We start from the raw sequence: 14,373 nt of genomic DNA, 5'->3' as shown, positions 1-14,373 counted from the left end.
GTACGAAAGGTTTGCGGTACAGCAAAACCATTATCAATTTCGGGCTCTACCGTTTGGTGAATACCCGAGGCGCTGACGAGAGGCCAAAATGAAGTCTGTGATGATAGCTAATCTCAGATCCCTGGGAGTGATAATAGTTCCTTACTTGGACGATCTGCTCATCAAAGCTCCGTCTCAACAGATACTCCTCCAACATGCCTTGCTGACATACAATGTGCCAGTTCAGCACGATTGGATTGTCAACTTCAAGAAATCAAATCTGATTCCGTCTCAACGACTTCCAATTCCTAGGAATGATTCTCGATACGGTGAATCAAAGAATTTACCTGCCAGAACAGAAGGTACAGAGTACAGTCAGTGCTCAAGCCACGCACAGTCTCGCTACATTTGTGCATTTGACTGTTAAGAAAAATGGTGGCGGCTTTCGAAGCGCTCCAATTCGGAAGATTTCACTTACGTCCTTTTCAACTGGATGTGCTCGCACAGTGGTCAGGCTCGTATCTGCAGATTCACCAGAGGGTGCGGTTGTCTCCACAGGCCAGAGTATCACTACTCTGGTGGCTCCAAGTACACAATCTCACCGCAGGAAAAAGGTTCGGCGTCTGGCATTGCATAATTCTAACGACGGACGCGAGTCTCAGAGGTTGAGGAGCTTTGATCCAAGATTCAGGGATTCTGGACAGTTCGCGAAAGATTGCTGTCTATAAATGTCCTGGAACTCCGAGCAATTTACAACGTGCTACGACAAGCAGTGCACATGCTCCGGTCTCAGACTGTACAGATGCAGTCAGACAACGCGATGGCAGTCGCGTACATCAACAAGGAGGAACGAGAAGCAGCATGGCCATGCGGGAGGTAGCTTGAATCCTCAATTGGGCCGAGCATCACCAGGTGATATTGTCGGCAGTGTTCATTCCAGGAGTGGACAACTGGGAGGCGGATTATCTAAGCCGTCGGGATTTTGATCCAGGAGAATGGGCATTAAATCCAGAAGTGTTCCAGATGTTGGTCCAGCGGTGGGGCATCTCGCCACAATTATCAAACACCCCAGTATGTGTACAGAACAAGAGATCCACAGGCAGTAGCAGTGGATGCTCTCACGATCGCGTGGCCCTACAGCCTCGTGTATCTGTTTCCACCGTTTCCGCTGCTTCCTCGGTTGCTAAAGCGGATCAAACGAGAGTCCACCACAGTCATACTAGTGGCGCCTCATTGGCTACGGAGAGCATGGTTCTCGGATCTCCGCAGGCTACTCGCAGACTATCCTTGACCGCTCCCGCTACGTCCGGACCTGTTACAACAGGGTCCATTCCTTTACCCCGATTTAGCACGGCTGCGTTTGACGGGGTGGCTGTTGAAACCACCCTCTTAAGAAGAGAGGGTATTCCGGAATCGGTTATACCAACCATGTTTCGTGCTAGGAAGCCAGTTACAGCAGCTCATTATCACAGAATTTGGCGTGCCTATATAGGTTGGTGTGAAGCTCGGAAGTTTCCGACTTTATTGTTCAAGTTATCCCGTCTTTTGCTATTCTTACAGACTGGGTTAGATGGAGGACTACGTTTATCTACACTAAGGGTGCAGGTCTTTGCCTTGTCAATTTACTTTCAAAGGCGTTTGGCTCTTTTGCCGACTGTACACACCTTCCTGCAAGGTGTCCTCAGAGTACAACCTCCATTTATACCACCTACAGCGCCATGGGACTTGAATCTGATTTTAGATTTTTTACAGTCTTCATATTTTGAACCCTTACAACAAGTGGATGTTAAATTTCTCACTTGGAAAACAATTTTTCTCCTAGCCTTAGCTTCAGCAAGGCGTGTTTCAGAATTGGGTGCCTTGTCATGTAAGCCACCGTATCTGGTGTTTCATGACAGAGCGGAGCTTGGGACGAATCCCGCTTTCCTACCAAAGGTAGTATCATCTTTTCACATCAATCAACCAACCGTAGTTCCTGTGTTATCAGAAGGTTCAGGAACTTCAGCTACTTTGGATGTGGTACGCGCACTACGCATTTATGTAGCCCGAACGTCTACAGTATGTAAGAGGGATACATTGTTTGTTCTCTATGATGCTGTCAAGAGGGGTTGGCCAGCGTACAAGCAGACCTTATCCAGATGGATTAAACTGACCATACGTCAGGCTTACCTTCATGCTAGGCTACAGCTGCCTACATCAGTGTCAGCTCATTCCACACGTTCTGTGGGTACTTCATGGGCAGCAGGTCGTGGAGCTTCTACGACGCAGCTTTGCCGTGCGGCTACATGGTCATCAGTGCACACGTTTGTGCGCTTTTACAAGTTTGATACGTTTGCGGCATCAGTATCTAGCTTAGTGTTACAGGTGCGAAACAGCTCTCCCGCCCAAGGGGGAAACTTTGGTACGTCCCAAGAGTACTCCAGTGACCCCTAGTGGATGAAAAAGAAAATAGGATTTTGGTACTTACCAGATAAATCCTTTTCTTTGAATCCACAGGGGGCACTGAACGCCCACACAGAGAAGTTTACCTGTTTTGTGGTAAGTTCAGTGGATCTTATGGTAACACATTCTCACCGACTTGCTCAAATGTTCAGGTTATATCGGTTATGGTGTCAACTGTTTAGTTGTCCGTTACGTTATGTGTCAACTTTATTGTTGTCCGTTATGTTATAATGTTATATGTAATTCTCCATTGTTCATCTTCTCTCGCTCCTGTTCGGCTCAGTAAGAAACACTGAGGTACTATGGGAGTATGGAGGGGAGGAGAGTTACTAAATGTAAATATTCAGTGCCTGTCCTGCTAAAGCCCGTCCATATCCCAAGAGTACTCCAGTGATCCCTAGTGGATTAAAAGAAAAGGATTTATCTGGTAAGTACCAAAATCCTATTTTCTCTCACTTCAGCATGATAGCACCTCTTAATGGGATACGGTCAATTAACCTGTAATCAAAATCTCGACGGTCAAAATAACGACATCATTGACCAACAGTAAAACTCCCTGCAAGGTCAAAATACCGACGTTTAAAACGTTGACAGGTCAAAAAGTCGACATGAGTTTTTCATGATTTTTTTTTTTTATTGAAACCAACTTGATACCATCCCAGTGGACTTGGAGGAGGACTATAATAGTGTGCCTGTAGGGGGACTATAATAGTGTGCCGAGCACCCAGCGAGGTACCGTGCCCGAAGCATGGCGAGCGCACGCGGTACACTTATATGGTGTCCATGTCAACATACACACCAAAAAAACACTGAAAAATGTGTGCCGATTTTTTTGACTTGTCGACATTTTAAAGGTCTGTATTTTTAAAATGTTGGTATTTTGACCTGGTCAGTATGTTGATCTTGTTGGGATTTTGACCGTAGTTCAACTGTTGTCGGGATTTTGATTTATCCCCTCTTAATAGCTTTAGTAATAGGGTATGCAGTCCACCCCCTCTTTTTTTTTCTACCAGCTAGCATTTTCAAGAACATTTCATAATAGGTAGAAGCTGATTGGTTGCTATGGGCAACTAGCCAACTTGTTTGAAGGTTTGATAAATATTCCCCTAATTCTAGGTATGCACAGTCAGATTGACACCCAGTAGATATCATGAGCATACACGGAGATAACTCAGTTATGACCCTCCTCCCCGAGTTCCACACCTGAGGAGGAGACATTCCTCCTTCCACCTGCTGCAAAGAAAAGGGAAATGTCCATTAGTCGACAAGGGAGTGCACACACTGCCTGAAGCTTCCGATTTGCAACTTAGAAAACATCACAATGGACATGGTGAACGGTGCTGCATGTCCGACAGATTGCTGTTTTTGGACCGGTCACGTGAATACACAGTATTATTATCTTGGAGTCCACTGATCTCAGGATCGCCCAGATAATTGAATCGTATATGCCTAGAATTAGTATCCTTTATAACCAAAACAAAATCAATACTTACAACAGAATGGGCTGGTCTGATGTAATAACACTGCCATTCAAATGAAGATTACATTTCATTGGCTGTCCTGAAAACAAAACAAGCAGAGAGTCAGGAGAGTATCATTATATAGGGGCAATTTAATTCTTAGCGAAGTATGGTCATGCACATTGTGCATTACAGTACTGCATAATGCTCATTTTCCAACTCGTGAAACAGAGAGTGGAATGTGCCTCTGTTATGAGCATTCTGACAGTACATCGCTCAAAACTGTAATGCCTCCTTTTTTAAAGTACAATTTTCAGTCCACTTACGCTTATACTTCTGTATGACCATACTAATATAACAGTAGTTTGCCAGTCCTTGGTTTATATTCAATTACCGAATATTCAGGCTTGCATACTATTAAAAATAAGATTTTACTTACCGATAAATCTATTTCTCGTAGTCCGTAGTGGATGCTGGGACTCCGTCAGGACCATGGGGATTAGCGGCTCCGCAGGAGACAGGGCACAAAAATAAAAGCTTTAGGACTAGGTGGTGTGCACTGGCTCCTCCCCCTATGACCCTCCTCCAAGCCTCAGTTAGGATACTGTGCCCGGACGAGCGTACACAATAAGGAAGGATTTTGAATCCCGGGTAAGACTCATACCAGCCACACCAATCACACCGTACAACTTGTGATCTGAACCCAGTTAACAGTATGACAAACGTAGGAGCCTCTGAACAGACGGCTCACAACAATAACAACCCGATTTTTTTGTAACAATAACTATGTACAAGTATTGCAGACAATCCGCACTTGGGATGGGCGCCCAGCATCCACTACGGACTGCGAGAAATAGATTTATCGGTAAGTAAAATCTTATTTTCTCTGACGTCCTAGTGGATGCTGGGACTCCGTCAGGACCATGGGGATTATACCAAAGCTCCCAAACGGGCGGGAGAGTGCGGATGACTCTGCTGCACCGAATGAGAGAACTCCAGGTCCTCTTTAGCCAGGGTATCAAATTTGTAGAATTTTACAAACGTGTTCTCCCCCCGACCACGTAGCTGCTCGGCAGAGTTGTAATGCCGAGACCCCTCGGGCAGCCGCCCAAGATGAGCCCACCTTCCTTGTGGAATGGGCCTTGATAGATTTAGGCTGTGGCAGGCCTGCCACAGAATGTGCAAGTTGAATTGTGCTACAAATCCAACGAGCAATCGTCTGCTTAGAAGCAGGAGCACCCAGCTTGTTGGGTGCATACAGTATAAACAGCGAGTCAGATTTTCTGACTCCAGCCGTCCTTGAAATATATATTTTCAATGCCCTGACAACGTCCAGCAACTTGGAATCCTCCAAATCGCTAGTAGCCGCAGGCACCACAATAGGCTGGTTCAGGTGAAACGCTGAAACCACCTTAGGCAGAAACTGAGGACGCGTCCGCAGTTCTGCCCTGTCCGAATGGAAAATCAGATATGGGCTTTTATACGATAAAGCCGCCAATTCTGACACTCTCCTGGCTGAAGCCAGGGCCAGTAGCATGGTTACTTTCCATGTAAGATATTTCAAATCCACCGATTTGAGTGGCTCAAACCAATGGGATTTGAGAAAATCCAAAACTACATTAAGATCCCACGGAGCCACTGGGGGCACAACCGGGGGCTGTATATGTAGTACTCCTTTTACAAAAGTCTGGACTTCAGGAACTGAAGCCAATTCTTTCTGGAAGAAAATCGACAGGGCCGAAATTTGAACCTTAATGGACCCTAATTTTAGGCCCATAGACAATCCTGTTTGCAGGAAATGTAGGAATCGACCCAGTTGAAATTCCTCCGTCGGGGCCTTCCTGGCCTCACACCACGCAACATATTTTCTCCAAATGCGGTGATAATGTTGTGCAGTCACCTCCTTCCTGGCTTTTACCAGGGTAGGGATGACCTCCTCCGGAATGCCTTTTTCCCTTAGAATTCGGCGTTCAACCGCCATGCCGTCAAACGCAGCCGCGGTAAGTCTTGGAATAGACACGGTCCCTGCTGAAGCAGGTCCCGTCTTAGAGGTAGAGGCCACGGATCTTCCGTGAGCATCTCCTGAAGTTCCGGGTACCAAGTTCTTCTTGGCCAATCCGGAGCCACGAGTATCGTTCTTACTCCCCTTTGCCGTATAATTCTCAGTACTTTTGGTATGAGAGGCAGAGGAGGAAACACATACACTGACTGGAACACCCACGGTGTTACCAGAGCGTCCACAGCTATTGCCTGAGGGTCTCTTGACCTGGCGCAATACCTGTCCAGTTTTTTGTTGAGGCGGGACGCCATCATATCCACCTTTGGTTTTTCCCAACGGTTCACAATCATGTGGAAGACTTCTGGATGAAGTCCCCACTCTCCCGGGTGTAGATCGTGTCTGCTGAGGAAGTCCGCTTCCCAGTTGTCCACTCCCGGAATGAACACTGCTGACAGTGCTATCACATGATCTTCCGCCCAGCGAAGAATCCTTGCAGCTTCTGCCATTGCCCTCCTGCTTCTTGTGCCGCCCTGTCTGTTTACGTGGGCGACTGCCGTGATGTTGTCCGACTGGATCAACACCGGCTGACCCTGAAGCAGGGGTTTTGCCAGGCTTAGAGCATTGTAAATCGCTCTTAGCTCCAGTATATTTATGTGAAGAGACATCTCCAGGCTTGACCACACTCCCTGGAAGTTTCTTCCCTGTGTGACCGCTCCCCAGCCTCTCAGACTGGCATCCGTGGTCACCAGGACCCAGTCCTGTATGCCGAATCTGCGGCCCTCTAACAGATGAGCACTCTGCAACCACCACAGAAGAGACACCCTTGTCCGTGGAGACAAAGTTATCCGCTGATGCATCTGCAGATGCGATCCGGACCATTTGTCCAGCAGATCCCACTGAAAAGTTTGTGCGTGGAATCTGCCGAATGGAATCGCTTCGTAAGAAGCCACCATTTTTCCCAGGACTCTTGTGCATTGATGCACAGACACTTTTCCTGGTTTTAGGAGGTTCCTGACAAGTTCGGATAACTCCCTGGCTTTCTCCTCCGGAAGAAACACCTTTTTCTGAACCGTGTCCAGAATCATTCCCAGGAACAGCAGACGTGTCGTCGGGGTCAATTGAGATTTTGGAAAATTCAGAATCCACCCGTGCTGTTGCAGCACTACTTGGGTTAGTGCTACTACGTCCCTCTCTGGACCTTGCCCTTATCAGGAGATCGTCCAAGTAAGGGATAATTAATACGCCTTTTCTTCGCAGAAGAAACATCATTTCGGCCATTACCTTGGTAAAGACCCGAGGTGCCGTGGACAATCCAAACGGCAGCGTCTGAAACTGATAATGACAGTTTTGCACCACGAACCTGAGGTACCCTTGATGTGAAGGGCAAATTGGGACATGCAGGTAAGCATCCTTGCTGTCCAGGGACACCATAAAGTCCCCTTCTTCCAGATTCGCTATCACTGCTCTGAGTGACTCCATCTTGAACTTGAATTTTTGTATGTACAGGTTCAAAGATTTCAGATTTAGAATAGGTCTTACCGAGCCATCCGGCTTCGGTACCACAAATAGTGTGGAATAATACCCCTTTCCCTGTTGTAGGAGGGGTACCTTGACTATCACCTGCTGAGAATACAGCTTGTGAATGGCTTCCAATACCGTCGCCCTGTCTGAGGGAGACGTTGGCAGAGCAGACTTTAGGAACCGGCGAGGGGGAGACTTCTCGAATTCCAACCTGTAACCCTGAGATACTACCTGCAGGATCCAGGGGTCCACCTGTGAGTGAGCCCACTGTGCGCTGAAATTCTTGAGTCGACCCCCCACCGCCCCTGAGTCCGCTTGTAAAGCCCCAACGTCATGCTGAGGGCTTTGCAGAAGCCGGGGAGGGCTTCTGCTCCTGGGAGGGAGCTGCTTGGTGCACTCTCTTACCCTTTCCTTTGCCTCGGGGCAGATATGACTGTCCTTTTGCCCGCTTGTTCTTATAGGAACGAAAGGAATGCGGCTGAAAAGACGGTGTCTTTTTCTGTTGGGAGGGGACCTGAGGTAAAAAGGTGGATTTCCCGGCTGTTGCCGTGGCCACCAAATCCGATAGACCGACCCCAAATAATTCCTCCCCTTTATACGGCAATACTTCCATCTGCCGTTTGGAATCTACATCACCTGACCACTGTCGCGTCCATAAACTTCTTCTGGCAGATATGGACATCGCACTTACTCTCGATGCCAGAGTGCAAATATCCCTCTGAGCATCTCGCATATAAAGAAAAGCATCCTTTAATTGCTCTATAGTCAATAAAATACTGTCCCTATCCAGGGTATCAATATTTTCAGTCAGGGAATCCGACCAAACCACCCCAGCACTGCACATCCATGCAGAGGCGATGGCTGGTCGCTGTATAACACCAGTATGAGTGTATATACTTTTCAGGGTAGTTTCCAGCCTCCTATCAGCTGGATCCTTGAGGGCGGCCGTTTCAGGAGACGGTAACGCCACTTGTTTTGATAAGCGTGTGAGTGCCTTATCCACCCTAGGGGGTGTTTCCCAGCGCGCCCTAACCTCTGGCGGGAAAGGATATAATGCCAATAACTTCTTTGAAATTAGCAGTTTTCTATCGGGGTTAACCCACGCTTCATCACACACTTCATTCAATTCCTCTGATTCAGGAAAAACTACAGGTAGTTTTTTCAGACCCCACATAATACCCCTTTTTGTGGTACTTGCAGTATCAGAGATATGCAAAGCCTCCTTCATTGCCGTGATCATATAACGTGTGGCCCTACTGGAAAATACGTTTGTTTCTTCACCGTCGACACTAGATTCGGTGTCCGTGTCTGGGTCTGTGTCGACCGACTGAGGTAAAGGGCGTTTTACAGCCCCTGACAGTGTCTGAGACGCCTGGACAGGTACTAACTGGTTTGCCGGCCGTCTCATGTCGTCAACTGATTTTTGTAACGTGCTGACATTATCACGTAATTCCATAAACAAAGCCATCCATTCCGGTGTCGACTCCCTAGGGGGTGACATCACCATTACCGGCAATTGCTCCGCCTCCACACCAACATCGTCCTCATACATGTCGACACACACGTACCGACACACAGCAGACACACAGGGAATGCTCTTATCGAAGACAGGACCCCACTAGCCCTTTGGGGAGACAGAGGGAGAGTTTGCCAGCACACACCCAAGCGCTATAAATATATAGGAACAACCCTACAGAAGTGTTGTTTCCTTTATAGCAGCTTAATATATCAATATCGCCAAAAAAGTGCCCCCCCTCTCTGTTTTTTTACCCTGTTTCTGTAGTGCAGTGCAGGGGAGAGTCCTGGGAGCCTTCCTCGCAGCGGAGCTGTGCAGGAAAATGGCGCTGTGTGCTGAGGAGATAGGCCCCGCCCCCTATTTCGGCGGGCTCTTCTCCCGGTGTTTGTGAGACCTGGCAGGGGTTAAATACATCCATATAGCCCCAGGGGCTATATGTGATGTATTTTTAGCCAGAACAAGGTATTATCATTGCTGCCCAGGGCGCCCCCCCCCCAGCGCCCTGCACCCTCAGTGACCGCTGGTGTGAAGTGTGCTGACAACAATGGCGCACAGCTGCAGTGCTGTGCGCTACCCTCATGAAGACTGAAAAGTCTTCTGCCGCCGGTTTCTGGACCTCTTCACTTTTCGGCATCTGCAAGGGGGTCGGCGGCGCGGCTCCGGGACCGGACTCCATGGCTGGGCCTGTGTTCGATCCCTCTGGAGCTAATGGTGTCCAGTAGCCTAAGAAGCCAATCCATCCTGCACGCAGGTGAGTTCACTTCTTCTCCCCTAAGTCCCTCGTTGCAGTGAGCCTGTTGCCAGCAGGACTCACTGAAAATAAAAAACCTAATAACTTTTTCTAAGCAGCTCTTTAGGAGAGCCACCTAGATTGCACCCTGCTCGGACGGGCACAAAAACCTAACTGAGGCTTGGAGGAGGGTCATAGGGGGAGGAGCCAGTGCACACCACCTAGTCCTAAAGCTTTTATTTTTGTGCCCTGTCCCCTGCGGAGCCGCTAATCCCCATGGTCCTGACGGAGTCCCAGCATCCACTAGGACGTCAGAGAAAATATGCATGTTTTAGAACTTTTTTTGCTGTGCATTTCTGAGGATTCCCACAAATGCAGTTGATCAAATATAACTGCAGGCAAAAAACTTGCCACGGAGGAGAAATAAGTAATGATCATGTAAACACAGCAAATTGTTTTTACGCCCGCTCTCACGCACACAATCTCCCGTTATAAGTGACAGGGCAATGCAATATTAAATTGTTTGTGCCAAAGGGTGCAAGTAACTGTCCGCCAATTAGTTATTAAGCATATCTTGCCAAAATGGACTGGGTTTAGTAAAGTAGCTAAAATCATCTTAAGTATTGGGCATGCTGTGTTTGGGCGCCCTTGACTTTTCATAGATTTCTGTTTGCTACCTCAGGAGGGAGTAAGCAGAAATAAAAAGGGCACACGCAGCACTTGCGCCCACAGGCAGAAAAAATTTAAATGATCCTGTCAGTAATGGGCGCCCAATAAACTATTTAATTCCCCCCAAAGAACTAAATAAAAGTACTCTTTTTGGGGTCACTCAACCTACTAATAATTATGTGTAATTAAAACAAATGTCTATTGATATGTATTAGAAGATCACAATGTAATCATGAAAATAGGAATTTGATACCTACCGGTAATTCCTTTTCTCATAGTCTGTAGTGGATACTGGAAACTGTACTTTAGAACCGTGGGATTAGATCGGGTCCGTAGGAGAAAAAAAGCTTAAAAGCGCTGACACTCTGTATGTATATGTATGAAGAAAAAAGTATTATATTTTGACTTCAATTTTTTAATATAAAGATAAAAATAACATTTATAAAAAGAATTTTAAATTCACAATATAATAAAATCCACAGTAACCCTCTCTGCATATATCATATGGGTGTCTCTCCCTTCCTTCTCATCTCCAGAGACTGTTGCAATTATTTGTTGTTATTTTAATAACCTTATTATTTGTATCCAACTCGTCTCTGCAGAGCAGAAGGAATTAGTTGCTCTACTAGAAATCTGACACAAAATCCTACCAATTACTTATGCACAATAAGTAACCTTGTGTGTTCTATAATGGCAAAACGTGTAGCTATTAGTGATGTCCAGATATGCGTTTCTCCGCCTCCTGTTACCCTCAGCGGCTTCCTCAGTCAGTGAATTCAGCAATGGAATAGAGGACTTAAAGAATTTAATAGTCCATGCGCTGCAAAAGAAATATGCTTCTATATTTAAAAAATTCCAACTTATTCCAGCTGAGTCAACTAATCAAGTTTGATTGGAAAACAGATTAAAGACAGCGGTTCTGTTACCATATAGCTGAAATCATTTTAAAACATGGACATTGTTTTGCCATTATAGAACACATAAGGTTATCTTATTGTGCATAAGTGTATAAGTAATTGGTAGGATTTTGTGTCAGATTTCTAGTAGAGCAACTAATTCCTTCTGCTCTGCAGAGAAGAGTTGGATACAAATAATAAGGTTATTCAAATAACAAATAATTGCAACAGTCTCTGGAGATCAGAAGGAAGGGAGAGACACCCATATGATATATGCAGAGAGGGTTACTGTGGATTTTATTATATTGTGAATTTAAAATTCTTTTTATAAATGTTATTTTTATCTTTATATTAAAAAATTGAAGTAAAAATATAATAAATACTTTTTTCTTCATACATATACACAGAGTGTCAGCGCTTTAAAAATTTTTTTTTGTACTTTGGTTATAAGAGGCAGAGAGTTTTTATGAGAGCTACGTTTTCTGGCTAGAATTTTCCTCTCAACCTCCAAGCCGTCAAACGAAGCCGCTGTAAACCTGGACAGACGAATGGTCCTTGTTGATGAAGGTGTTTGAGCAGCGGCAGATGCCAGGGTTCCTCCAGAGACATCAGGAGGTACGCATACCATGCCCGTCGAGGCCAATCCGGGGCAATCAGAATTGCTTGAACGCTTTTCCTTTTAAGTCTTTTTAGAACTCTTGGAGAGGGATTGGAGGAAACAGGTAAACGAACTGGTACATCCACGGTGCCGTCAGAGTCCACAGCAGCAGCCTGCGGATCCCTTGTTCTGGAACAGTAACGCCGGAGCTTCTTGTTGAGACGAGAAGCCATCAGGTCTATCTGCGGACAGCCCCACCGGTGAACCAGCTGTTGAAACACCTGAGGATGAAGGTCCCATTCCCCCGGATGGAGGTCGTGCCTACTGAGGAAGTCCGCTTCCCAGTTGTCTACTCCTGGAGTGAATATGGCTGAGATGGCCCTTGCATTGGCCTCCGCCCATAGGAGTATCCTTGACACCTCTCGCATTGCAGCCCTGCATCTTGTTCCTCCCTGTCGGTTTATGTATGCCACCGCCGTGGCGTTGTCCGACTGTACCTGAATGGCTTGATGCCTGAGAAGAGAGGAGGCCTGCAGAAGAGCACTGTGAATTGCCCTGAGTTCCAGTACATTTATCAGAAGTGCAGATTCCCGAGTTGACCACTTCCCCTGGAATTTGGCCCCTTGGGTTCTGCACCCCCAACCTCGGAGGCTGGCATTTGTTGTTAGCCGTATCCATGACTGGGGACAGAAACTACGACCCTCCACAAGGTGAGGGATTTGTAGCCACAACAGGGAAATCTGTGCTCTTGGCGACAGACACAAGCTAGTGCATGTGTAGGTGAGACCCTGACCGCTTGTTCAGTAAATCCAGTTGGAAAGGGCAGGCATGGAACCTCCCGTACTGTATGGCCTCGTATGAGGTCACCATCTTGCCCAGTAGACAAATGCAAAGGTGGACCGAGATCCTGCGAGGTTTGAGGACCGAGCGAACCATAGCTTGGATTGCCAAGGTCTTGTCCATGGGAAGGTATAACTTCTGAGATACTATGTCCAGTATCATTCCTAGGAACGGAATTCTCTGTGACGGTTCCAGGTGAGACTTCTGGAAATTTAGGATCCACCCATGGTCCGTAAGCAGACACAGTCAAATCTATGGCGTGTAGCAGACATTCTGGACGCAGCTTTCAACAGGAGATCGTCCAAATAGGGAACAATGTTCACTCCCATGCTGCAATTGTGCCATGACTTTTGTGAACACCCTTGGATCTGTGGAAAGACCAAAGAATAACGCCTGAAATTGGAAGTGGCGGTTCAATAGCGGACCTGAGGTAAGCCTGATGAGGCAGCCATATGGGGATGTGTAGATACGCATCCTTGATATCCAAGGAAACCAGGAACCTCCTTTCCTCCAAGCCCTAGACCACCGCCCGTAGGGATTCCATCTGGACTTGAACACACGTAGGTACGGGTTCAGAGATCTGAGGTTCAGTATTGGGGATACCGAACCATCTGGTTTCGGTACAACAGAGTTGAATAAAAACCCCTGTTGTGAGACAGGGGAGGCACTGGAACGATAATCTGTTAGCAGTAGCTTTTGTATGGCATCTTGCAAGGTAACCCTTGCTACAGGTGAAGCTGGAGAATCTGTGGAAGTGAGCATTTATACGAGACCAACAGAGAGGGCTGAGGAGTCTGTCTGAGGTCAGCAGTCTTAATAAACATTATCTACCGACTGTTTTAGGGACTGTCACTCTAGTCTAGCTGTGGATAACTCTGTATTTATGTTATGAATCATGTTTTTCACAGATTCTAACTATTCTGGTTCCTGCATACTACTACCCTGAGAGGGTATGGAACATTGATTACACATAAGAGACCCGTCTGGTGAGGGAGTACAACTTAGTACTACATGAAAGACATGCAGCCTTTTTCCCCAGACATGTTATTGCAGAAACACACAAAGTTATGAGAAATACAGTGCAATCACAACACAACAGTGAGACAGCACCCGCACTCCAGACAGCCCCACTGGAGTGACACAGAGAGGAATTGGACCAGCACACAATATCCAGACAAGCTGGAAATAATAAATATAGATAAACAGTAGATGCAGCAGTGAATCACCGCTGATACGCTCCTCCTTCTCTATAACCTCCGGTACCAGTACTATTGGTGTTCAGCAGGGTCTGTGGAGGAGCTCTGTTATGAAGCCTTTCAGCCAGCAGCAGCTGGAAATGGCGCCTTTTAGCCGCTGGTCCCACTCTCTGGGAAGCCCCGCCCTTTCAATGGTGCGCGGTCCCTAAAGTTATATTATACCGGCTACACAATTGTACACATGGGTCTGGTACTCCAGGTCGACAACAAAAAGGACAACACACCTTAGGTCGACACACCTTAGATCGACATGGCCAAAAGGTCGACATGGACAAAATGTCGACAGGAACAAGGTCGACATGGAAAAAGGTCGACATGAGTTTTTTTGGTGTCATTTTCTTCGTAGAGTGACGGGGAACCCCAATTAGTGCACCGCTTCGCTCGTCATGCTTCGGGCATGGTGCCTTCGCTCCGCTCGGCACAGATTACCGTTCCAATTGTAGTCCACGTGGATCGTTAAGTATGAA

At 46.7% G+C, this 14,373-nt stretch overlaps 1 protein-coding gene across 2 annotated transcripts in view; it reads right to left on the bottom strand.

Moving 5' to 3' along the window:
• POLDIP3 (DNA polymerase delta interacting protein 3) overlaps positions 1-14,373 on the bottom strand; it is a 207,942-nt gene that overhangs the window by 48,308 nt on the left and 145,261 nt on the right. For both annotated transcript variants that reach the window (XM_063940391.1, XM_063940392.1), the window contains exon 8: positions 3,915-3,981. In XM_063940391.1, coding sequence (XP_063796461.1) covers positions 3,915-3,981 — 67 coding nt within the window. The remainder of the gene's footprint in view (positions 1-3,914; positions 3,982-14,373) is intronic.

The sequence above is a fragment of the Pseudophryne corroboree genome, chromosome 9 (assembly GCF_028390025.1).
Source record: "Pseudophryne corroboree isolate aPseCor3 chromosome 9, aPseCor3.hap2, whole genome shotgun sequence".
Classification (NCBI taxonomy): domain Eukaryota; kingdom Metazoa; phylum Chordata; class Amphibia; order Anura; family Myobatrachidae; genus Pseudophryne; species Pseudophryne corroboree.
Note: the sequence above shows the minus strand (reverse complement) of the source record. Positions and strands in the feature narration are given on the sequence as shown.